The sequence below is a fragment of the Brachyistius frenatus genome, unplaced genomic scaffold (assembly GCF_029030835.1).
Source record: "Brachyistius frenatus isolate BFR_SWC_R1_liver_20210118 unplaced genomic scaffold, ASM2903083v1 Contig_629, whole genome shotgun sequence".
In the NCBI taxonomy this organism is placed as follows: domain Eukaryota; kingdom Metazoa; phylum Chordata; class Actinopteri; family Embiotocidae; genus Brachyistius; species Brachyistius frenatus.
Window position 1 is genome coordinate 10,437 of NW_027211228.1, and position 26,310 is coordinate 36,746.

At 44.0% G+C, this 26,310-nt stretch overlaps 2 protein-coding genes across 2 annotated transcripts; both read left to right on the plus strand.

Moving 5' to 3' along the window:
* The first annotated feature begins 1,315 nt into the window (after positions 1-1,315).
* Positions 1,316-5,832, plus strand: ndufb11 (NADH:ubiquinone oxidoreductase subunit B11). Its single transcript, XM_069688559.1, has 3 exons — positions 1,316-1,542; positions 4,950-5,080; positions 5,623-5,832. Exons 1-3 carry the CDS (start codon positions 1,369-1,371, stop codon positions 5,750-5,752), a joined length of 435 nt encoding a protein of 144 aa, XP_069544660.1. The 5' UTR covers positions 1,316-1,368; the 3' UTR covers positions 5,753-5,832.
* Positions 5,833-5,940: 108 nt separating this feature from the next.
* rtel1 (regulator of telomere elongation helicase 1) lies at positions 5,941-24,135 on the plus strand. Its single transcript, XM_069688558.1, has 29 exons — positions 5,941-6,181; positions 7,026-7,180; positions 7,592-7,790; positions 8,071-8,164; positions 8,325-8,406; positions 10,196-10,256; positions 10,382-10,457; positions 11,788-11,872; positions 14,091-14,156; positions 14,873-15,023; positions 15,581-15,619; positions 15,726-15,801; positions 16,303-16,400; positions 16,492-16,547; positions 16,845-16,916; positions 17,230-17,311; positions 17,411-17,543; positions 18,317-18,430; positions 18,704-18,744; positions 18,936-19,021; positions 19,375-19,452; positions 19,546-19,623; positions 19,813-19,959; positions 20,405-20,520; positions 21,617-21,740; positions 21,886-22,042; positions 22,150-22,307; positions 22,422-22,517; positions 23,844-24,135. The coding sequence occupies exons 2-29, from the start codon at positions 7,079-7,081 to the stop codon at positions 24,072-24,074; spliced, it is 2,898 nt and encodes a 965-aa protein (XP_069544659.1). The 5' UTR covers positions 5,941-6,181; positions 7,026-7,078; the 3' UTR covers positions 24,075-24,135.
* The last annotated feature ends 2,175 nt before the right edge of the window (positions 24,136-26,310 follow it).

Consider the following 26,310-nt stretch of genomic DNA (forward strand, 5'->3'; position numbering starts at 1 on the left):
GATTGTATATTGGACACAAATAAATAACGATCAATGCAAATGACTGTTTGTGTTTCTGAACTGATCGAAAGGTCGACAGACGCTTAAAAGTTGGAGAATTAACCTTTTTATAATCATATCGTGTTTATTGACTGAGAAAAAAAAATTATGTTTAAAAATAAATCATCCTCATTGCTGGCTTATCCAGGTGTCCCACGTCCCGCATAGTGAGACAACGTCCCACATTTCGATTGGTTCTTCATTTAAAAACTGCATTTTGTGTTTACTTGTGTTATCTTTGACTAATATTTAAATTTGTTTGATGATCTGAAACATTTAAGTGACAGACATGCAAAAAAACAAGAAATCAGGAAGGGAAACACTTTTTCACACCACTGTATGTTTCTAAAAATCTGTCTGTCGTCCAAAAGACAACAGAGAAGGCTGCTATCAGGACATCATGAGGCTGATGATGTCATACATGGATCAGTTTAACCGAGCTGTGTATTTCTGCAGAATATAGTTGAAACTACCACAAAGAAAAGGAAATGCAGCTACAACACAGATTTGGAAAATATAAAATAAGCAGGGCGATTCTCAGAGACCCAACTATAACTTTATTTTGCCACATTCTCTTAAAGTTTTCAGCAGGAGTTTTTTGTTGGTGCCAGAATGTTCTTATTAAAGGTGGAATAACCAGTAAAACACTGAGTCTGAGGCTTCAACCATGACGCCATCGTTACCACTTGCAGCTACAGTTATATAAGTTACGTAAACTCATGCAGTGCCCGCTCAAAATCACCTTTTTCTCAGTATGATTCCTGACTTGTGGTTGTTGTGTTTGATGCAGATGCTGTAATACAAGTTTAATGTCACTTAGCTCTGAAAATATAATTTTATATTTGAAATAACCAGTAGTGGAACCTAACAAAGTGTATTTATATGTACACGGTTCCCACAGGACATCACAGACATAAAAAAATATGATGATCTTAGTATTTTTGATAACTTCCAAGTGTGTAGTTATTAAAATGATCATAACCTTAAATATCTACAGCAGTAAAATGTAACATACACAACAATTCATCATTTTATAGCCTGTTTCATTTAGAACTGGATCAGAATGTGGATCTACGGGGAGCCACTGCAGTGTAACGTGGGTTTAACCCGGGTATGGACGGTTCTGTGGTCCAAAAGGGGCCCTGCAGTCTGAAAGAATACACGAGAACACAGGCCACTGAGCTGTTAACGTGTCCTCAGGGTGCAGTACCGTCGGTCGCCTCCCGGTGGCAGCAACGTACCGGTTAACTTCTAGGAAACGAAGAAGAAACGGGGGTAAACCCTCCTGTTTCCGCTTCCGGGATAGTATCCTTCACAAATACAGGCGGAATGTTGACCCGACTGTCGCGGTTCGGGCCCGCTTTGCCCCGGTTACTCCGTAACCCACCGGCCCGGTTCGTCTCCCAGTCCAAACCGACCGGTGCCGCCGGTTCGGCCGCCGTGACGGAGCTGCACCCTGCGGCGGGGCTGTCCGGACACGGCGAGGTCAGCCCGTTTGTCAAGGTGAGTTCTGCTTCCCCGGTACTCCGTTAGAACCGGGTCACCACACGGTACCGGAAGGCTGTCTCACTGTTCATAAACCGTCTCAGACACTTCAGGGGAGTTTTCTCTACTTTAGGAAACATTTAATGTTTTTATAAAAAATAAAGAAGGGACATTTCACTGCTGTTTTTCACCTCCGGACCACATCAGAACCGGTCCAGGTCCAGAACTACCGTCCAGGTCCAGAACTACATATATAGATATATATGTGTATATTTGGAGTCCAGTGAACTCCTCGTCATGTTCCAGAAACCAGTTTGAGATGATTTGATCTTTGTGACGTGGTGCGTTATCCTGCTGGAAGCAGCCATCAGGAGACGGTCCACTGAGGACATCAGGAGACGGTCCACTGAGGACATTAAGGGACGGACACGGTCAGCAGCAATACTCAGGTAGGCTGTGGTGTTTACATGATGCTCAGCTGGTACAAAGGACCCAAAGTGGGACAAGAAAATATCAAACCACCATCACACTACCACCACACCACCACCACCATCACACCACCACCATCACAACACCACCATCACAACACCATCACACCACCACCACCACCATCACAACACCATCACACCACCATCACAACACCATCACACCACCACCATCACACCACCATCACACCACCACCATCACACCACCATCACAACACCATCACACCACCACCATCACACCACCATCACACCACCACCATCACAACACCATCACACCACCACCATCACACCACCATCACAACACCATCACACCACCACCATCACAACACCATCACACCACCATCACACCACCACCATCACAACACCATCACACCACCACCACACCATCACACCACCACCACACCATCACACCACCACCACAACACCATCACACCACCACCACACCACCACCACAACACCATCACACCACCATCACAACACCACCACACCACCACCACCACACCACCATCACACCACCATCACACCACCACCATCACATCACCATCACACCACCATCACCACACCACCATCACACCACCATCACACCACCACCACCACCACCATCACACCACCATCACACCACCATCACCACACCACCATCACACCACCATCACACCACCACCACACCACCATCACAACACCACCATCACACCACCACCACACCACCATCACACCACCACCATCACACCACCACCATCACACCACCACACCACCACCACCATCACACCACCACCACACCACCACCACCACACCACCATCACACCACCATCACACACCACCATCACACCACCATCACACCACCACCACCACCACCATCACACCACCATCACACCACCATCACCACACCACCATCACACCACCATCACACCACCACCACACCACCATCACAACACCACCATCACACCACCATCACACCACCACCACCACACCACCATCACACCACCACCATCACACCACCACCATCACACCACCATCACACCACCACCATCACACCACCACCATCACACCACCACCATCACACCACCATCACACCACCACCATCACACCACCACCATCACACCACCATCACACCACCACCACACCACCACCACCACCACCACCATCACACCACCACCACTGGAGTCCGTCTGCTTCAAGCTTCCAGGTGTTGTTCAGATCTTCTCGGTTGGAACGAGTGCTTATTGGAGTTACTGTTTCCTTCTATCATCTCCAACCAGTCTGGCTGACCTCCTCTGACCTCTGACCTCTGGCATCAACGAGGCATCAGAGAACTGGAGCTCCCTGAATATGTTCTCTTTGTCGGACCGTTCTGTGTAAAGCTAGAGATGGTTGTTCATCAGTAGATCATCAGTTAGTGAATACTCAGACCAGCCCGTCTGGCTCCAACAACCTTCAAATCACTGAAATCACCTTTCTTCCTGTTCTGATGCTCCGTTTGACCTTCAGCAGCTCGTCTTCATCGTGTCTTCATGCCTCAATGCATTGAGCTGCTGTCATGTGATTGGCTGATCAGATATTTAGTTAACGAGCAGTTGAACAGGTGTGCCTAATAAAGTGCCTGCTGAGTTTATATCATCATCATCATCATCAGGATGCTGCAATGATTTAATAAAAGTCTGCAGGTTGATTTGAGGTCTTTGTAGATTTGATGGATTGAAGACACTCGTCTGTCCTCACATGTCTGAGTCAGACTAAGTGACAGCAGGAGGTCTGGCTGTGTAGATGGTCCGGTCCGGTCTGGTCCGGTCAGAACCAGCAGCTCCATCAGAGTCCTTCAGACCTCCTAGTTACAGAAACGACTCAGAGCGCACAAGTTAATGTTCGTCGTTATTTTATTTTACTTTGTATTTAAGCCCGATTGACACCCGGTTCGGGACTCTGAAGGTTCGGGACTCTGAAGGTTCGGGACTCTGATGGTTCGGGACTCTGAAGGTTCTGGACTCTGATGGTTCTGGACTCTGAAGGTTCTGGACTCTGATGGTTCTGGACTCTGAAGGTTCTGGACTCTGATGGTTCTGGACTCTGATGGTTCGGGACTCTGATGGTTCGGGACTCTGATGGTTCTGGACTCTGAAGGTTCTGGACTCTGAAGGTTCTGGACTCTGATGGTTCTGGACTCTGATGGTTCTGGACTCTGATGGTTCTGGACTCTGAAGGTTCTGGACTCTGAAGGTTCTGGACTCTGATTGTTTTGGACTCTGATGGTTCTTTTACTTTAGTTTTTACTTTTTTTTTCAGTTTCAGTCAAATTCACAATTTTTCTAACTGTTTTTCTATTTTCTATTTTTCAGCTTTATATTTATGTTCTATAGAGAATTAAACAAAAATACATTTAATAAAACGGTGAACAATATTAGACGATGGACCAGAACAAAAACTTAGAAAAGATTACAGATAATAATCCTCCTTCTCCTTCTCCTTCTTCTTCTTCTTCTTCTTCTTCTTCTTCTTCTTCTACTTCTCTTCTTCTCTTCTTCTTCTTCTTCTTCTTCTTTCTTCTTCTTCTTCTTCTTCTTCTTCTTCTTCTTCTTCTTCTTCTTCTTCTTCTTCTTCTTCTTCTTCTTCTTCTTCTACTTCTTCTTCTTCTTCTTCTTCTTCTTCTTCTTCTTCTTCTTCTTCTTCTTCTTCTTCTTCTTTCTACTTCTTCTTCTTCTACTTCTTCTTCTTCTTCTTCTTCTTCTTCTTCTCCTTCTTCTCTTCTACTTCTTCTCCTTCTTCTTCTTCTTCTTCTCCTTCTTCTTCTTCTTCTTCTTCTCCTTCTTCTTCTTCTACTTCTTCTTCTTCTACTTCTCCTTCTTCTTCTCCTACTTCTTCTTCTTCTACTTCTTCTCCTTCTACTTCTTCTTCTACTTCTCCTTCTCCTTCTTCTCCTTCTTCTCCTTCTTCCTCCTCCTCCTCCAGAACCCGGACTACCATGGGTTCTCCAGTGACCCGGTGGAGGATGCATGGAACATGAAGGTGGGGCTGTTCTTCGGTATCTCAGTGGCCCTCGTCATCGGAGGAACGTTCATCCATTATTTACCGGATCACGGGTGAGTTCTTCTACCAGCTGACTTTGCTACGAGCTGATTGGCTGTTGGAGGAGGTGAAACTGTCTAAGAGAGACTGATGCTGCGTTCCAGATGACTAACGTCCCTCAGTGGAGGGACACATAGGTCTCTAACATGTTAGGAGTGTTGTTTCAGATCACTCTGACAGGAAATGACCTCATCATGTGAACACATCAGCCTCCAAAATATCTGCAGCTTTAATTATTTTACCAGCGGCAGTGGAAAAGAAACACTGTTCAGGAACAGCTGCAGCTTCTTCACACGCTTTAAATTTGAAAATCCTTTATGGCCCCGCCCCTTCCTCTACGTAGCCAAGATGGCGACACGTTTGGGGTAGAAAGTGTTCAGAGTTTCACACTTCTTCTTCTTTTGGAGCGTTCTGAGTGCTTCATCCTGTCTAAAGGGTTCCCTCCATCTCCCTGTGTGTGTGTGTGTGTGTGTGTGTGTGTGTGTGTGTGTGTGTGTGTGTGTGTGTGTGTGTGTGTGTGTGTGTGTGTGTGTGTGTGTGTGTGTGTGTGTCCCAGCATGCGTCAGTGGGCCCGGCGGGAGGCTGAGCAGGTGATCCAGCTGAGAGAGAAGGACGGTCTTCCTCTCATATCAGAGAACTACTACGACACGGAGAAGATTGTGCTGCCTTCTGCTGGACAGGAGTAGGAAGGACGCCCACTCACCGGATTCCTGCTTGTTGTATTTCACTGATAGAATAAATGATGTGCTTGTTGAATTGTAAACAACGTTTGGACAGTGACTTGTTGTTTCTGGCGCTCCATCCTGGCTGTCAATACTGTTGTGTGTAGTGTGTGTACAACTGGGAAGTACTACTTCATCCTAACAATGCACCTTGACCTTTGACCCGCTACATTTGAAGTAAATAGAAAAAGGATTTCATTTAGAACGAGTACGCTTGCTTTTAATGCCTCTTCTTCTTCGTCGTTGTCTACTTCCTCTTGTGGGCGGAGCTTCAGCGCCACCAACTCTCTGCAGCTCAGTTGAAGTGACGTATCTTCCGCTGCAAAGATTGTGGGTCAGAACATCCAGAGGAGCATGCTGACTTGCAGACTGCAGATGTAGTAGAACATCCTGGTACTTTGTGCATACTACATTTAACATACTAAGTATTGGAACATACTAAATCTGTTTCTGGCCTACTATACAGTCTGGTAGCAAAGAGTCTCATGCATCAAGTAAGAGGTGATAAATATAAGACGTAAAACACAGCGACCAGTACATCTTATAGTGAAGGACTTTGAACTGAGCTTCATTAACACACCTGAGCTTCATTAACACACCTGAGCTTCATTAACACACCTGAGCTTTACCTACAGGTTCAAATGTCTGCAGTGAAAAACGGTTCATAGTTTTAGTTTAACAAAGATGTTTTATAGTGCAGTGTTTCCAAGTGACAGAAACCTGCTTTGTTTGAACTCTTGATAATTTGCTTCCTGAAGTGTATTAATTTAGAAAAAAAAAATCACAATGAACAACCTCCAAAGAAGCAGCGTCGTATTAAGCAGAATAAAAGAGCAGCACAAGATGGACATTAAATACCAACATATATTTATATATTTTAGATATATTTATCTGGTGTCTTTGCACAGTTTAATAATCCATCCATGCCACAATAAAGCACATTCGATGTAATCAGGATGTTAGAAACAGCAAAAGAGACATTTTAAAGTGAAAAGATTTTTACAAACGGACCTAAAGTGATTAATTATAAAACATAATAATTACACAAATACTATTTTTTTTTTAATCTTCCGTTTACCACTATCATGTTAGAGTAAAGAAAATACTGTTTTTCTGTGAGTACGTGAATGCAGCACGAGCCGGCGTCACAGTGCGCATGAGCAGTGGGGCTGAAATCGGAAAGCTGGCGCGAAGCTGCTTCATGTGTTTTTCTGCGTCAACAAGTTTCTTCTGAAAGTTTTCAGCGTCAACAGTGAACTTCGTTCATGTTACGGAGCGACGCCGGACACGATGCCGTCCCTCAGCCTCAGCGGGGTCACCGTGGACTTCCCGTTCCCGCCGTACGACTGTCAGCGGGACTACATGAACCGGGTGATAGAGTGTCTCCAGCGGGTGAGGACCGACTCGTGTTCGGGCTCCGTCACCGGACACAGGAAGTCAGTCCGGCCGGTGTCCAGCTGACAAAAGTTCCCGCAACGATGCTGCAGTTTTCACCATCATCACAGTCCTGAACCGAACCTGATCTCAGTCCTGGTCCTGGTCCAGGTCCGGGTCTCAATCTAGGTCTAGATTTAGGTCCTGGTCCAGGTCCTGGTCCTGGTCCAGGTCTCAATCTAGGTCTAGATTTAGGTCCTGGTCCAGGTCCTGGTCCTGGTCCAGGTCACTGAACGCAGCAGAAGAGAGAGTTCCTGAAATAGCTGTTTACTTGTTTTTGTTTTTCAATGAAAGAAGAGGTTAGACACGAATCAGTGTAACCGTCCATCTGTCTGTCTCTCCATCTGTCTGCCTGTCTGCCGGTCCCAGGGTGTGAACGGGGTTCTGGAGAGTCCGACAGGGACCGGTAAGACTCTGTGTCTGCTGTGCGCCACGCTGGCCTGGAGGGACAACTTCAAGGACACCGTCTCCGCTCGCAAGATCTGTGAGCGGCTGGGAGGACAGGAGATGTTCCCCAACACGCCGCTGTCCTCCTGGGGGACGGCGGCCACCGACGGGGACAAGACCGGTACGTTGGTCACTTCAACATCAATACACTCATATTTAAATAAATACAATATATTTAACTGTCCTTCGTGTCATTTTAAATTTGATAATTTGATTTAATGTCCGTCTTTATTTGAAGTATTGCTTCGACAGGTCACCAGTTTGGTGGACTTCATCATTTCTGCAGTTTATTTAAACTAAAGGTCATTCTGAGGTCAACATATGAAGACACGTCATCTCGGTGACGTCATGTTTCTGTATTATGACGTAATGTACGGTCTTCTGCTCCTGTCGTCCTCCAGCCTTCTACACCGACGTCCCGAAGATCATCTACGCGTCCAGGACTCACTCTCAGCTCGCACAGGTCGTCCACGAGCTGAAGAACACGTCGTACAGGTGAGACGCGAACCGTCAGCTCCCAGTTCTGGTTCAGGGGCGACCCGCTACCTGTAGTAAACCCCAGGTCATCCCTTCTCTGTGTGTGTGTGTGTGTGTGTGTGTGTGTGTGTGTGTGTGTGTGTGTGTGTGTGTGTGTGTGTGTGTGTGTGTGATCCAGGCCGAAGGTGTGTGTTCTGGGGTCCAGAGAGCAGTTGTGCATCAACCAGGAAGTCATGCGTCAGGAGAGCAACCACATCAAGGTGAGCTGGTCAGGATGTTTCTCAGATGTTCTCCACCTCTGAGTCCAGTTCTGTTGACAGATTCCTTCACATGGAAATTGTTGAACTGTTGAGTTTCTCTCTGTATATTATTATCAGCTTTACTTCATGACTTATATTGAAACTACAGACTGGATATAAAAGAGTTCGTAGCTTCAGGTCTGTAAAATGGTTCCGATCCAGAAGTGTCTTCAGCTGCAATACCAGCGAGTGCCACTAGAGGTCGGCTCCAAAAAGCCTCCGGCTCCATAGACTCCCATTCAACTTCTCTCATCAAATCCAAAGTGAATCAAATGTGTCCAGCAGTTATGTTAATAACCCCCCCCCACCCAACTGTATGGGGAGGGGCTGCTTTGAGTGACAGGTGGGTGCCGCCCCAGGTGGCTCACTACCTGCTAATACCTACCACTACCTACTAATTGGTTATTTTTTTATACGCAGTCTAAGCTGTCTACTTTTTTGTTTTTCATCAACATAACGTCATTACAAACTAGATTTACTGCCTCTGAAAATCGGTCTTTGTTGTTTACGTCCATGTCTGTTGTTTACGTCCATGTTTGTTGTTTACGTCCATGTGTGTTGTTTACGTCCATGTCTGTTGTTTACGTCCATGTCTGCTGTTTACGTCCATGTCTGTTGTTTACGTCCATGTCTGTTGTTTACGTCCATGTCTGTTGTTTACGTCCATGTGTGTTGTTTACGTCCATGTCTGTTGTTTACGTCCATGTCTGTTGTTTACGTCCATGTTTGTTGTTTACGTCCATGTCTGTTGTTTACGTCCATGTCTGTTGTTTACGTCCATGTGTGTTGTTTACGTCCATGTCTGCTGTTTACGTCCATGTCTGTTGTTTACGTCCATGTCTGCTGTTTACGTCCATGTCTGCTGTTTACGTCCATGTGTGTTGTTTACGTCCATGTCTGCTGTTTATGTCCATGTCTGTTGTTTACGTCCATGTCTGTTGTTTACGTCCATGTCTGTTGTTTACGTCCATGTGTGTTGTTTACGTCCATGTGTGTTGTTTACGTCCATGTCTGTTGTTTACGTCCATGTGTGTTGTTTACGTGTTGTTTACGTCCATGTCTGTTGTTTACGTCCATGTCTGTTGTTTACGTCCATGTCTGTTGTTTACGTCCATGTCATGTCTTGTTTACGTCCATGTCTGTTGTTTACGTCCATGTGTGTTGTTTACGTCCATGTCTGTTGTTTACGTCCATGTCTGTTGTTTACGTCCATGTCTGTTGTTTACGTCCATGTCTGCTGTTTACGTCCATGTCTGCTGTTTACGTCCATGTCTGCTGTTTACGTCCATGTCTGCTGTTTACGTCCATGTCTGTTGTTTACGTCCATGTCTGTTGTTTACGTCCATGTCTGTTGTTTACGTCCATGTTTGTTGTTTACGTCCATGTCTGTTGTTTACGTCCATGTGTGTTGTTTACGTCCATGTGTGTTGTTTACGTCCGTGTCTGTCCAGACTCATATTATATATACGTTGTAAAGACTTTGAAGGAATCTTTGTAAGTGGTCAGATGCTTGGTTTGACCTTTATTGACCTTTATAATGGTGTTTTATGAGGGGAAAAAAAAAAAGCCTTTTTGTACTACAATGGATTTTTCTGTTGTTGCAATACCTCACGTGACCTCTGGGATAAAATGACAGCTGAGCCGACTGCTGCCATCATACAGGCTCTATCGTTACATCGGTGTTCTGGTTCTGGAGATGAACACCGGTCCGGTCTGGACGGACTTCAGTCTAATTGTGTCTGTTTTTCAGGTCCACATGTGCAGAGCGAAGGTTTCCACCAGGTCATGTGTCTTCTACAATAACGTTGAAGGTAATGATGTCATACAAAGTGTAATCTGGAGAAGATGTTTAATAGACTGCATGCAATTAATGAAAGAGTGACACAGTCTGTTGGTTAAATGTTTGTCCTTCAGATTTGATGTGTTTTTGTTCCAGAGAAGAGCACCGACAGAGAGCTGACTCACTCCATCCTGGATGTGGAGGATTTGGTCAAATTCGGGAACAAACAGAGGTGAGATTCATGTGTTCATAATTAAAATGAGAATCACAATTTTGTTTTTCAGTATAAATGTTTATTGCTTTTATTTACCTGATAAAAAAGACAGATATAAATGATATGAAATATTCTGTTTAATATTTTATTCTGTTTTCATAAGATATTGTAGTAAAATAATAATATTAATAATATAAATATTGAGATGAATTACAGAAATCTTATAAATTTGAGCTCAATCATCTTAATGAAATGCTGCTACTGAGTTCAATAAAACACAGAGGACTCAAAATGTTTAAAAACTACAGACTTCAGATGATTTATTATCATTGATGAACCTGACAGGGAAGATTACATCATATTTAACCAGCGGGCGCCTGTCTGTACGCCTGTCTGTCTGTACGCCTGTCTGTACGCCTGTCTGTCTGTACGCCTGTCTGTACGCCTGTCTGTCTGTACGCCTGTCTGTACACCTGTCTGTCTGTACGCCTGTCTGTACACCTGTCTGTCTGTACGCCTGTCTGTCTGTACGCCTGTCTGTACACCTGTCTGTCTGTACGCCTGCCTGTCTGTACGCCTGTCTGTCTGTACGCCTGTCTGTCTGTACACCTGTCTGTACGCCTGTCTGTCTGTACACCTGTCTGTACACCTGCCTGTCTGTACGCCTGTCTGTCTGTACGCCTGTCTGTACGCCTGCCTGTCTGTACGCCTGTCTGTACGCCTGTCTGTCTGTACACCTGTCTGTCTGTACACCTGTCTGTACGCCTGTCTGTCTGTACACCTGTCTGTACACCTGTCTGTCTGTACGCCTGTCTGTCTGTACTGTCTGTCTGTACACCTGTCTGCCTGTCTGTACGCCTGTCTGTCTGTCTGTCTGTACGCTGTCTGTCTGTGTCTGTCTGTACGCCTGTCTGTCTGTACGCCTGTCTGTCTGTACGCCTGCCTGTACGCCTGTCTGTCTGTACGCACGCCTATCTGTATGCCTGTCTGTTTGTACGCCTGTCTGTACGCCTGTCTGTCTGTACGCCTGTCTGTACGCCTGTCTGTCTGTACGCCTGTCTGTACGCCTGTCACCTGTAAAAATGATTTTGCAGAGAGGCAGGAATCAAATTGTGTTTTTATTATTATTAATTGTGCGGCTCTAGTTTACGTATTTGCAAACTTGTCTCCTTTTATCGACAACAATCTCAAACACCAAACCAACCACCTGAACACCGCTGAATGTATTGTGATGGGTAGATAACTGCTGTGCTACATGTCCTACCTGAGTTTACCTTTAGGGGCAGTAAAAAGTACTTTTTGTCTGCAGTATCTTTATTTAAATTGCTGTTTAACCATTTCTCTGCAGGGTCTGTCCGTACTACCTCTCCCGCTCCCTGAAACAACAAGCAGATGTCATCTTCATGCCTTACAACTACCTGCTGGATCCAAAGGTGAGCTGACTCACAGGTGTGACGCTGTGAATGAGGAGGCAGAGCTTATGTCCTTCTGAGTCTGACATACTTTCAAGGAGCTAAAAGTTCTGACTAAACTTGTAGAATCAGTTATATTCTGTTGGAAAGACCTCGGCCGCCCACTCAAGTTTTAGTTTCCATGTATATCCCTAAGAAGACGACTCCATCTGGCCTCAACAACTACCGACCGGTTGCCCTCACATCTCATGTGATGAAGGTGCTGGAGAGGCTGGTCTTGGTCCACCTCAGACCGCTGGTGAAATCTTCACTGGACCCTCTGCAATTTGCGTACCAGCCTCGTGTGGGAGTGGACGATGACATCATCTACCTGCTGCAACGAGCTCAGTCTCACCTGGATGGAACCGGTGACTCTGTGAGAATCACTTTCTTTGATTTCTCCAGTGCATTTAACACCATCCAACCACTGCTGCTGAGTGAGAAGCTGCGGGTGGTGGGGGGGGACACGTCCACCGTCTCCTGGATCAATGACTACCTGACAGGCAGACCACAGTTTGTCCGTCTGGGCAGTGTGCTGTCTGATACGGTGGTCAGTGGTACTGGAGCTCCTCAGGGAACTGTTCTGTCTCCTTCCTGTTCACCTTCTACACCACTGACTTCCAGTACAACTCAGAGTCCTGCCATCTGCAGAAGTTCTCTGATGACTCTGCAGTGGTAGGATGTATAAGGGATGGACAGGAGGAGGAGTACAGGGCAGTAGTGGAGGACTTTGTGGAGTGGGCTGGTAGAAATCACCTCCTTCTGAACGTGGCCAAGACCAGAGAGATGGTGGTCGACTTCAGGAGGAAGACGACGGCTCCACAACCGCTGAGAGTTCTGGGAGAGGAGGTGGACATGGTGGAGGAGTACAAGTACCTGGTGTCTCCATGACAACAGACTGAAATGGAAGACCAACATCAACGCTGTCTACAAGAAGGGGATGAGTCGACTCTTTTTCTTGAGGAAACTTCGATCCTTCAATGTGTGCAGCGAGATGTTGGAGATGTTCTACCATCTGTTGTGGCCAGTGAACTGTACTTCGCTGTGGTCTGCTGGGGGGAAGGAGGGGAGAAGGGGAGGGGGGGGCAGCATTGGAGCCGGTGACACCAACAGACTTAACAAACTGGTGAAGAAGGCCGGCTCCATCATCGGCTACAAACTGGACAGTCTGGAAAAGGAGGTGGAGAGGAGGACGCTGAACAAACTATTATCCATATTGGATAATCCTGACCACCCTCTCCACCACCTGCTGCAGGGACAGAGGAGGACGTTCTCCAAAAGACTCCTCCAGCTCCGCTGTCACAAGGACAGATACAGGAGATCATTCCAGATACAGGAGATCATTCCAGATACAGGAGATCATTCCAGATACAGGAGATCATTCCAGATACAGGAGATCATTCCAGATACAGGAGATCATTCCTGATACAGGAGATCATTCCTGATACAGGAGATCATTCCAGATACAGGAGATCATTCCAGATACAGGAGATCATTCCTGATACAGGAGATCATTCCTGATACAGGAGATCATTCCAGATACAGGAGATCATTCCAGATACAGGAGATCATTCCTGATACAGGAGATCATTCCTGATACAGGAGATCATTCCAGATACAGGAGATCATTCCAGATACAGGAGATCATTCCTGTCCACTACAATAAGACTGTACAATAACTCACCTCTGGCAAAATCCATCACAGTACAATAACACTGTTGACTGTGTTTCTTGGTTGTTTGTATATAATATATATAGATATATACTATACTGTATATACTGTCTATACTGTGCATTTTATATTTTATATTTTTTTACTGCTATTTTATTGCTTTCTATTATTCTATTATTATCTTATTGCTTCTGTATGCTGCTGTAGCGAAAAAATTTCCCCTCGGGGATTAATAAAGTAACTACCTAACCTAACCTAACCTAACCTAACCTAACCTAAATCTGTCTAAACTTGTATAGATACTGAACTCACAGTGACCTTGACTTTGACCTCCAACATCTAAACAGTTCATTGCTGAGCCAAAGTGAACATTTGTGACAAATGTGAAGGAATTCCCTCCAGGCGTTCCCGAGATGTCGTGTACATGTGAATGTTCATTAACATAGACTCTAGTATGATGATCATCCTTCTCATTAAACATAATTAAACATGGATTCTGCTCCTCTGATCTCTGTCTTCGCTCCACAGAGCCGCCGGGCGCACAACATCGAGCTGAGCGGAGCGGTGGTCATCTTCGACGAAGCGCACAACGTGGTGAGATGTTCACTCTGTAGATATTCATCTGTGTTGAGTTGTCTGGTGACAGTTGATCGGCCGGACCGCGACAGTGAGGTCAGACCCACAAACATAAACACCCCTTAGTGAGTGATGATGTCATCATGAGTCAGCTGGCTGAATGAATGCTGGACGCTGCACCTGTGAGTCAGAGTATCACCTGAGAGGAGCTGCATGTGAAGCAGACTCAGACCCAGTCTGTGTCCTGTCTCACTGAGAACATCTTTATGTTATTATCAAATCAAATGTTTTCATACATTTTTTTGTTAAATACAAATTTTTGTTTGGAACAGAACTGAAACATTATCTTGTAAAACATGTTTACATGATGTTCACATTTTAAAGAGAGAAATAATAAAGTAAAATAAAAGTAATCACTGTGTAAATAATACATATAAAAAAAACAAAAATTAGAAAATATGAACGTTGAGCAGAGGAGCAGCTAAAAGAAACCATTGTGGATTATGTAAAATCTAAATGAGGATGCAGAATCAATCCAAGACTTCCAACAGCTTTTTACCTTTTCTTTCAAAAGTTAGTTTCTGCATCACATAAATCTGGTGGATCACATTAATCCTCAACGGTGGGAGTTTCTGTTCTCATCCATTTTCTTACTTGTAATTAGCAACATATTAAACATATATCTGTGTTCAGGACTCTGGACAGCATCTTAATAGCGTTTTATAATTGTGCAGGAGAAGACGTGTGAAGAGTCCACGTCGTTCGACCTGACTCCGTACGACGTGGCGTCGGCCATCAGCGCCGTCGACCGGCTGCTGTCGGAGCAGGCGAAGGAGACGGGACACGAAAACGCTGACGACTTTAACGTAGACTCACTGAGCTCCGGTCAGGACGTTTATCTCACTACAACACTGAGGTCACGCACATGTCACGCACACCCGGACGTCACGCACACATCACGCACGTCTGGATGTCACGCACACCTGGATGTCACGCACATGTCACGCACACCCGGACGTCACGCACACGTCACGCACACCTGGATGTCACGCACATGTCACGCACACCCGGACGTCACGCACACATCACGCACACCCGGACGTCACGCACACATCACGCACACCCGGACGTCACGCACACCCGGACGTCACGCACACGTCACGCACACCCGGACGTCACGCACCCCCAGACGTCACGCACACCTGGACGTCGTGCACACGTCACGCACACCTGGACGTCGTGCACACGTCACGCACACCTGGACGTCACGCACACGACACGCACATCCGGTCGTCACGCATCTGCGTCATCAGATCAGGAATCATCAGCTGATTATTATCCCAGAGAATAAATCATCTTACCTTTTAAATCTTATATTAGAAAGGCTAATTTTTCACTGTTTGTTTCATGTTTATTTAAATTCATATTTGTGTCTGTTTCAGGTTTAAAGATAGATATAACCACCATCGCTAAAATCAAACGTAAGTATTCTTTAAGTATAAATTAGCCTTATTAGAGCGTCTATTATGGTTATGTTTTGGTCAGTGACGTGAGATTTGTCTGACCTGTCTTTGTGTTCTCTAACAGAGATCCTGCTGGGTCTGGAAGCTGCCATCGACTCCTATGAAGTTCCAAGTGACAAAGGCATCACAAAGCCTGGCATGTATGTAGCCGGATGTATTCAGTTCTTCATACTGGAACAAACAGTCGTGGATTATGAAGTAAAATGGTTCATAATAACTACATTTCACATTGCTCATTTTCCTTCTTCTATTGTTATTAGATATACAACATGTTTATGGTGTGTTATGTCATTTCATGTTAAGGTATAGTGTGAACATGAACACCAACAGAAACGGGAAGAGAGGAGTTTAAGGAACAGGCATGAGACATCTTTGCTCACTGCAACCTAATTTTTTTTTCATTTCATGTTTGTAAATGTCTGAAAACTTGAGTTTGTAATTCACAACCCGAACCGTCAGACCTGACCCGACCCGATCACTTCGGCTCAGGCTCAGATTACTTCGTTATTATAGCTGTTTTTAGAGGGTCGGGCTCTGTGCCGCGGGGAATCAGTGAACTGTGCGAGGGGGCGGGGCTCTTCCACAGCTGTGGTTCTGATGGGTGTCAGAAATGAAATTAAATCCCCGTCCGTCTGTTCCAGCTTCATCTACGAGCTGCTGGAGAGAGCTCACCTGACCTACGACAGCAAGACGGCCGTCTACGAAGCTCTGGAGCAGATCAGCGGACACCTGGCAGGACGTCAGTACCGCTTCATACGACCGTTACACCTGCTGGCTTCACCACACAGCTACAGGCGCTAAATATGACTCGTCTGCTTGTTTCCCATCAGAGTCGGGACTCTTCCTCAACACAGGTGGACTCCAGAAGCTGTCTGATATCATACAGGTACGCCACGGGAGGCAGCTAAAGGAATAGCTCACAGTTTTTCTCTTATTCTCTTTGTCCAAAGTTTGCAGCCACTAAAACCAGGAAACCTCCCTGATGAACATGTTGTGTTTGGTTTGTTTAATCCTCACAAAAACAAATGTAGAAACACTGGCGTCTTAACGATATGCAGCTAAATGAGACCAAAATCAAAACTGCTAGACACCAGGTTTGCTGCTGTGCATGAAGTCCTTTCATGATTCATTGCATTAGCAGCAGCTGGTTTTCAGTAATTCTTCCTCTCTCCTGGTGTCGTAGCTGGTGTTCTGCGGTGAACCATCACAGAAGGACAGACAGCAGCAGATGCAGTCCAACACGGCTCATTTTAAGGTGCGTGTCCATTGAGCATGTCAACACTCCTGGTAGTTAATGTGTTAGTCACAGTTGCAGCGAAGCGTTATTTTCCTTATCAATGATTCCATCCAAAAGCAGCAAATTCTCCAAATCGATACGTGTGTACGTATACATATGTGATACGAAATGTGTCCAGTATCAATTTGTGATAGTTCACATGAAAGAAGCTGATTCAGCTGGTTTGGGTGGAGTTCAGCTATGTGAATAAAATGTTATACTTTCATTTGATCAAATCTCAGAGTGAATAAATATACCTCTGAACATCAGCTCTCTGTGTGTTTGGCTTCAGGTTCACATCCATCGAGACACCAGCTACCACAAGAAGAAGCAGAGCTCTGATGTTTGGGCTTCATCTTCATCTAAGAAACAAGGTGAAGATGCTCAACGTGTTGGATCACAGTGTTAGAACCAGAGACATTCATCATCATCATCATCATCATCATCATCATCTGTTTCTGTGCATGTTGCAGGAAACATCCTGAGTTACTGGTGCTTCTCTCCGGGGTTCAGCATGCAGGATCTGGCCAATCAGGGCGTCCGCTGCATCATCCTGACCAGCGGGACCCTCTCCCCCCTCTCCTCCTTCACCGCGGAGATGAGGATGTAAGCTTCCTGTTGCAACGTTATGGCCCACCCACCGATAGCTGTAACCCGACTGCACTGCAGGCCTGTCAATCAAACAGACACGCCCCCAAAACCAGGTCTTCTTGAATCTTCTTTTCTAATGAATGAGGGATTATTTTCAGATGGACCTCCAGAAAACTAAGAAGAAGGAGTGACTTTAGCTAACAACACCGAGATAACTGATGGACACATTTGATTCACTTTGGATTTGATGAGAGAAGTTGAATGGGAGTCTATGGAGCCGGAGGCTTTTTGGAGCCGACCTCTAGTGGCACTCGCTGGTATTGCAGTTTTTGAAAATCGATTTTAATCCCTGAATCAATTTATTATTAAATTCAATTGCTTCCTTCAACCTGGCTCGGTATGTAAAAATGCAGTTACCGCTTTTATCCAGCAGATGGTATAGTGTATGCTTTTTTCAGCTGTCGTTTGTGATGCGTGACAACTGATGTCGTTACGTTTGAGGAAAAACAAAACAGAAAACAGTTTACAAAGGTTGCTGTTGAAATAAATGTCAAAAGGCTGTGAATTGTTTTCAGAAATATAACTCATGATAAAGTCTGTAGAAGTATATGATTCAACTTTTTCTCATTTATCTAGTGTCAAAAATCAGAATAAAACCAATCGCATTTCTTATATTATTATTACATTTTCATCTCCATTGAATACAAAATCATCAGGAAGTAAATATCTTTATATATTTAATGTGTTGCATGAACAGAAGATAAAAACCTGGATGTTTGTTTCTTCAGAGAATTCCCCATCAGTCTGGAGAACAAACACGTGATCGAGCGTGACCAGATCTTCGTCAGCATCATAGAACGAGGCCCAGACGGAGCTCAGCTGAGCTCAGCGTTTGATAGAAGGTGAGAGATTAATATTAAAATTCACCATGAACCAGTCACATGACTCTGAGGGCTGATTTATTGGACTCATTACTTTCTGTCCTCTGTGGGTCAAAACACAGATTTATTCTCATCTTTTCATTTGTTTGAAGTAAAATCCTGCAGAAATGTTCACCTCCTCGTACTCGACCTGATGTGCTGTGTTAGTTTTATTTATGACTTTAATATCTGACTGATGGGATTCTGTTTATTTAACACTGAAATATAAAGTGACAGACTTTCACTCTGTGACAGGTTTGTTCCTGAGAACATGGCGTCTTTAGGGAACACCATCGGTGAGCTCATCATGGCTTTAATGAACTCTCTGAATGGATGTTTTCTAGCTGATATAATGCCTGTAGTTGTTGCTAGGTAACCAAGTGTCACTCATTCCGTCATTTAAAAGTCTCCTGTTGAAGAAGAGGCTGATCACCATCATGTATTGTAAGTAATATAAGATTAATAAATGAATGTGTTGCCTCCTCAGCCAACCTGAGCCGTGTGGTCCCTCACGGTCTCCTGGTGTTTTTCCCTTCGTTCCCTTTAATGGAAAAAAACCTGGAGTTCTGGAGGGTGAGTAGAACCTCAGTGGAACCTCAGTAGACCCTTAGCAGAGCTTCAGTAGAAACTCAGTAGAACATCAGTAGAACCACCTCTCTGTCTGTCTCTCTCTCTGTCTGTCTGTCTCTCTGTGTGTCTCTCTCTCTCTGCCTGTCTGTCTCTCTGTGTGTCTCTCTCTCTGCCTGTGTCTCTCTCTGTCTGTCTGTCTCTCTCTCTGTCTGTGTCTCGCTCTGTCTGTCTGTCTCTCTGTCTGTCTCTCTCTGTCTCTCTCTGTCTGTCTGTCTCTCTGTCTGTCTCTCTCTGTCTCTCTTTCTGTCTGTCTCTCTCTGCCTGTCTGTCTCTCTGTGTCTCTGTCGTGTCTCCAGACTAAAGGTCATGCCGAGCGCATCGAGAACGTGAAGCCCATCTTCGTAGAGCCGAAGGGGAAAGGAACCTTTAACGAGGTCAGAGGTTTGAATTCAGCGTTTCCACACATGAAACCAACATGGAGACAAACAGTCCGTCAAACGTCCGTCCCCTGTTGTCTGTGTCCCCAGGTCATCGATGGATATTACAACCAAGTCAACGACCCGTCGTCTAAAGGAGGAAGCTTCTTCGCTGTGTGTCGAGGGAAGGTGAGGAAACATCTGGAAACGTCCTCACATGTTCCATATTATATAATATATATAAAACGTTCTAACACTACAGCTGATGGATCTTAATTATAGTCCTATTGATGAGATTCTTCAGTGGCCCTTTAATCTGGCGTCTACTTCGGACTGACCCTTTATTTGCGCGGCGTCCTCTGAACGTCTCCGTCTCAGGCCAGTGAAGGTCTGGACTTTGCGGACACGTACGGTCGAGGTGTCGTCATCACCGGCCTGCCGTTCCCCCCCAAGATGGACCCGCGGGTCGTCCTGAAGATGCAGTTTCTGGATGAGATGAGCCGAAAGAAAGCTCCGGGGCTGAAGGTGAAGCTGACCTACGACCTATGACCTCTGAGTCTGTCTTGAGTTACTCTGACGATGTTTTAACATCACGTGTGTGTGTGTGTGTGTGTGTGTGTGTGTGTGTGTGTGTGTGTGTGTGTGTGTGTGTGTGTGTGTGTGTGTGTGTGTGTGTGTCTGTGTGTGTGTCTGTGTCTGTGTGTGTGTGTGTGTCTGTGTGTGTGTGTGTGTCTATGTGTGTCTGTCTGTGTGTGTGTGTGTGTGTGTGTGTGTGTGTGTGTGTGTGTGTGTGTGTGTGTGTGTGTGTGTGTGTGTGTGTGTGTGTGTGTGTGTGTGTGTGTGTGTGTGTGTGTGTGTGTGTGTGTGTGTGTGTGTGTCTGTGTGTGTGTGTGTGTGTGTGTGTGTGTGTGTGTGTGTGTGTGTGTGTGTGTGTGTGTGTGTGTGTGTGTGTGTGTGTGTGTGTGTACAGTACCTGTCAGGGCAGGACTGGTACAAGCAGCAGGCCTTCAGAGCGGTGAATCAGGCCATTGGCAGGGTGATCCGACACAAGGAGGACTACGGAGCCATCTTCCTGTGTGATCAGAGGTCAGAGGTCAAGCTGTCAATCATTAGCAACATCCATCATCATTTATAATTACTCTTAAGTGGGACATTCAAGAGATTTAAGAGGAGGAGAGTTTAACAGCTACTCAATCGACCACTTAGTTGATTAACAGAAAACAAATCTGCAACTATTTACTTAATCATTTAACTTCCTGCTTTTGTCTTTGTAAACGACATACTTTGGTTTTGGACAAAAGAAATTGTGCTTTTATTACCCATTTTTGACATTTTACACGTCACAGTCCCTTCAGGAAATATTACAATCACAAGAATTAACACAAGTTCAAGAAATCTACACAATATTTGCAGGAGCTTAAAAATTTTGGCAAAATTCTTGCAGTTTTTCCACAAATAAAAGTCATCAACAGAAGCTGTAATGAAAGTATGACATCATAAAGTCTCCTTTTCAAAATTAAACTGACTTAAATAAATAAGTGTTCATTTCCAACCATCAAGGCTCCGCCCCCGAAGTCAGCACAGATTTCTATTTGTCAGGCAGGTGGTTAAAAGAAAAAAAATTGTCCATCGATTTGTTATTGTTTTCTAATTTCTGCAATTTTACTGCAAAAAAAGTCATTTAAAAATCCACCAAAAAAAATCTAACATTTTTGATCAAAACATTCACAAAAATATTCACTAACATCTGGAGGGACTGAATATTATTATTATTCAGTTGATCCAGAATACAATCTGAAAATGATATTTTATATTTATCACCTCCTACTTGATGCACCTTTTATCTTTTCAGCTGCTGTTCTGTCGTCTTCTAATTCTGTGTTCGACGCATGTTTCATGTATGTTTTTAGCTGCACATTTTAATTGTGTGTTCGGGAATTTTCCGATAATTGTCTTTGCATCCGGGTCCTGAGGAACATCTCGCTCCACTGGATGTGTGTTAATGTGGAAACTTTGAAAATAAGTCAATAATGAATAAAAAGAGAAGTTACAATAGTTCTCCTTCAATCTGAATGAGTTTGGAGTTTAAAGGTTGCAGCAGTCATCTAACATGAAAATACGTAACTGGAATAAACAAATACAAGATTGATGGGATAAATAAGACGTGACTCCTCCCCCTCAGGTTTAAGAGCGCCGACGCCCGGAAGCAGCTCCCGTCGTGGATCCGGCCGTACGTTCGTCTTTACGACAGCTTCGGGAACATCGTCCGTGACGTCTCTCAGTTCTTCAGAGTGGCTCAGAAGATGGTTGGTGGGAGCATCTCTCACACACACACACACACACACACACACACACACACACACACACACACACACACACACACACACACACACACACACACACAAACGGTGTGTGTGTGTGTGTGTGTGTGTGTGTGTGTTCATCCCTCAGAGGCCGGTGGTGATGAAGAAATCCGCTGCAGAGAGCTGTGGGACGCTGTGTGCACCCAACACCTCCTCCTCCTCCTTCTCCTCCTCCCGGAGCTCCAGCACCCAGAAGGCCAAGGCACTGGACGCCCACCTCCCCAGCCTGAAGAGGAGGAGGCTCGGTGAGTACGGAGAGAGAGGAAGCAGCTGAAGCGTGATGGAAGCGTGTGTTCAGTCCTGAAGACTCACGACAACGTGGTGATGAAGGCTGCTGTGTGTTTGTGGTCAGATGACCACACAGGAGCCAATGGGATGGCCAGGATCTGTGTTGAGTACGAGGGTGAGGGTCAGGAGAGTCAGAGGAGACCAGCCAACCTGCTGGATGCTCTCAGCCGAGGAGACCATCGCCGTGGCGACGACAGTGATGCTGCCGTGGGAGAGGAGAGGGTAACTCCTTTTCTTTGGGACACCGTGGTCGCCAAGGAAACATAAACCCGTTATTTGTGTGTATATATTAGTGTGTACTGTTTTTAATTGATGTTGTGCATGTTTGTGGTGAAGGCGAGCCGTCTGTCCACGCTGTCTCTCCAACATGACAAGAGGATGGACGACGAGCTGCGAGGAGGAAAACGCAAAATCAAGCTGGTCCAAGAGCAGGTAGATGTTATCCACTGTTAACACACCACATCAGTCACTAACGCAGATTCAATTCAACTCCACAGTATTTGCAGGAGCATCCTTTTTTTGTTGTTGTTTTTTTTATTCATGTGATTTTTCTGCAAAAAATGTCATCAGAATCTATGCTGAAAGTATTAACAACATAAAGTAAATCTTTTCAGACAAAACTCTCTTTACTAACAACAATAACTCCTCATTTAAAAACCAGAAAGGCTCTGCTGCTGTTTTAATCAGCAAATAAAACTGTTCACCGAATCAAACAGCATCTAAAGCTCTTATTTTGACAGCTGATGCAGTTGATGTTTCTATATTTTTTTCTCCACTTGCAAATTTTTCAAATTCCCGTAATATTTCACAGAAAAATCACAAAACTCTGAAAACTGAAATGTGAATTCTGGCAGGTGAAAATGGAGCCTGACTGTTTACTTTAAGATTCAGTTATTAATTCAATTGATAATAATAACAAATAAAAACTTAAATAATCTCAAGGACATCTTTGTTTTACTGTATGTTTGTGAAGCTTCTGGGGTCTTAGCCACTGTTTTTTTATGTTTCATCAAATAAAAATATAGATAAAGTCAGAACTGTAAAATATAAAATAGAAACAAGTAACTGATCCTTTGTTTTTCAGCACAAAACTTGAGCCTCCTTTTTAAAACAGTAAATCTGTGTTTTGTAAAACTGCACAGGTGAAATCAAATGTATAAAAATAACTCAAACATTTAATTTCTCCCATCTGACGGGGCTGATTTTGTGTGTGTGTGTGTGTGTGTGTGTGTGTGTGTGTGTGTGTGTGTGTGTGTGTGTGTGTGTGTGTGTGTGTGTGTGTGTGTGTTTGCTACATGATATTATAAAGTTAAAAGGAAAAACAGAATTTCAATTTACAAGGTTTTATTTATTTTTTAAGACAAAAAACTGGAGGTTTGTTTGTTTTCTTCAAACTTGTAGTTCAAAGCTTCAAGTAACAAACAAAAATATCTTTTATTATTTAATTCAACAGAAGTCTGCTTTTTATTTCATCATATTTTTTTTAGCCTTAGTTGCACTTTCTTTTGTTTATTTCATGTTTTTAACGGCTCCTGAAGGTCTTTCTGTATCGCTGCATTATTTGTTGTGACTTAAATTAGAGTGGCTCAAAACTTTTCAAAGTTTCTGTCGTGACCTGATGACTGAGGAGAAATGTGAGAATAACAGAACCACCTCCCTCTTCAGTGCTTCTGGTCTCCGTTTCTGTAACGGATGGTTTCAGTATGTTCTCCAGATGTGTTCTCCAGATATGATCGGTGTGTTGTCTCCGTCCTGCAGCAGAAGCTCTGCGTCTCTGACGACGTGTCCGAGGAGGGAAAGGCCAGCAGAGCCAAGAAGTTCCTGTCCGACATGAAGAAGTCTCTGAGTCAGAGGAGCTTCGACCGCATCGTTCGGGCGCTGCAGACCTACAAGACGACGGACAGCCTGGACGTCCTGCTGACGGAGACGGCCGTCCTCGCCGAGGACACCAACACTCACGCTCTGCTCCGCGGTGAGTCTTCGCTGTAACTGACGACGACGCGTCTCCACCTTCAGTTTAAATCGATTCGGTTTCATTCACGTGGCAACAAATCACAGCGTCTGTCTTCTGATATCAGATGATCCATCAGGACCGAAACTCTGAGACCTGAAATAAGATCAAGAGAACCCGATGAAACAAATCAAACAAAGGATAGATAGACAGGATCCGGGGTAAAAGCAATAAAAATTAGGTAGTAAAAATATGAAATTCGAGTCAGGTGTTCTCAGCCGGGTCCGTTACTGAAGTCAAAGTACTAATACTACACTGTACTACAAGTAGAATGTAGCAGCATTTACTTAAAGTACCAAAAGTAAAAGTACACACTCTGCAGTAAAGGCTCCTATTATATATATGATGTTTCTGGATTAGTGTGTATTTGACTGCTGTAGTTCATTTTAACTGTGTTAGTTTAATCTGCAGGAATGCATCATATTCTAGAACAGCATGGTATCCTAGAAGAGCATCATATCCTAGAAGAGCATCATATCCTAGAAGAGTATCATATCCTAGAAGAGCATCATATCCTAGAAGAGCATCATATCCTAGAAGAGTATCATATCCTAGAAGAGCATCATATCCTAGAAGAGTATCATATTCTAGAACAGCATGGTATCCTAGAAGAGCATCATATCCTAGAAGAGCATCATATCCTAGAAGAGTATCATATCCTAGAAGAGCATCATATCCTAGAAGAGCATCATATCCTAGAAGAGCATCATATCCTAGAAGAGCATCATATCCTAGAAGAGTATCATATCCTAGAAGAGCATCATATCCTAGAAGAGCATCATATCCTAGAAGAGCATCATATCCTAGAAGAGCATCATATTCTAGAAGAGCATCATATCCTAGAAGAGCATCATATCCTAGATTAGCATCATAGAAGAGCATCATATTCTAGAAGAGTATCATATTCTAGAAGAGTATCATATCCTAGAAGAGCATCATATCCTAGAAGAGCATCATATCCTAGAAGAGCATCATATCCTGGAAGAGCATCATATCCTAGAAGAGCATCATAGAAGAGCATCATATCCTAGAAGAGCATCATATTCTAGAAGAGCATCATATCCTAGAAGAGCATCATAGAAGAGCATCATATCCTAGAAGAGCATCATATCCTAGAAGAGCATCATAGAAGAGCATCATATCCTAGAAGAGTATCAGATCCCAGAAGAGCATCATATCCTAGAAGACCATCATATCCTAGAAGAGCATCATAGAAGAGCATCATATCCTAGAAGAGTATCATATTCTAGAAGACCATCATATCCTAGAAGACCATCATATCCTAGAAGAGTATCATATTCTAGAAGAGCATCATATCCTAGAAGAGTATCATATTCTAGAAGAGCATCATATTCTAGAAGAGTATCATATTCTAGAAGAGTATCATATCCTAGAAGAGCATCATATCCTAGATCATCATATTCTAGAAGATCATCCTATTCTAGAAGAGCATCATATCCTAGAAGAGCATCATATCCTAGAAGAGCATCATAGAAGAGCATCATATCCTAGAAGAGCATCATATTCTAGAAGAGCATCATATCCTAGAAGAGCATCATATCCTAGAAGAGCATCATAGAAGAGCATCATATCCTAGAAGAGCATCATATTCTAGAAGAGCATCATATCCTAGAAGAGTATCATATTCTAGAAGAGCATCATATCCTAGAAGAGTATCATATTCTAGAAGAGCATCATATCCTAGAAGACCATCATATCCTAGAAGAGTATCATATTCTAGAAGAGCATCATATTCTAGAAGAGCATCATATCCTAGATTAGCATCATAGAAGAGCATCATATTCTAGATTAGCATCATAGAAGAGCATCATATTCTAGAAGAGTATCATATCCTAGAAGAGTATCATATTCTAGAAGAGCATCATATCCTAGAAGAGCATCATATTCTAGATTAGCATCATAGAAGAGCATCATATTCTAGAAGAGTATCATATTCTAGAAGAGTATCATATCCTAGAAGAGCATCATATCCTAGAAGAGCATCATATTCTGGAAGAGCATCATATCCTAGAAGGTCATCCTATTCTGGAAGAGCATCATATCCTAGAAGAGCATCATATCGTAGAAGAGCATCATATTCTAGAAGATCATCCTATTCTAGAAGAGCATCATATCCTAGAAGAGCATCATATCCTAGAAGAGCATCATATTCTAGAAGAGCATCATATCCTAGAAGAGCATCATATCCTAGAA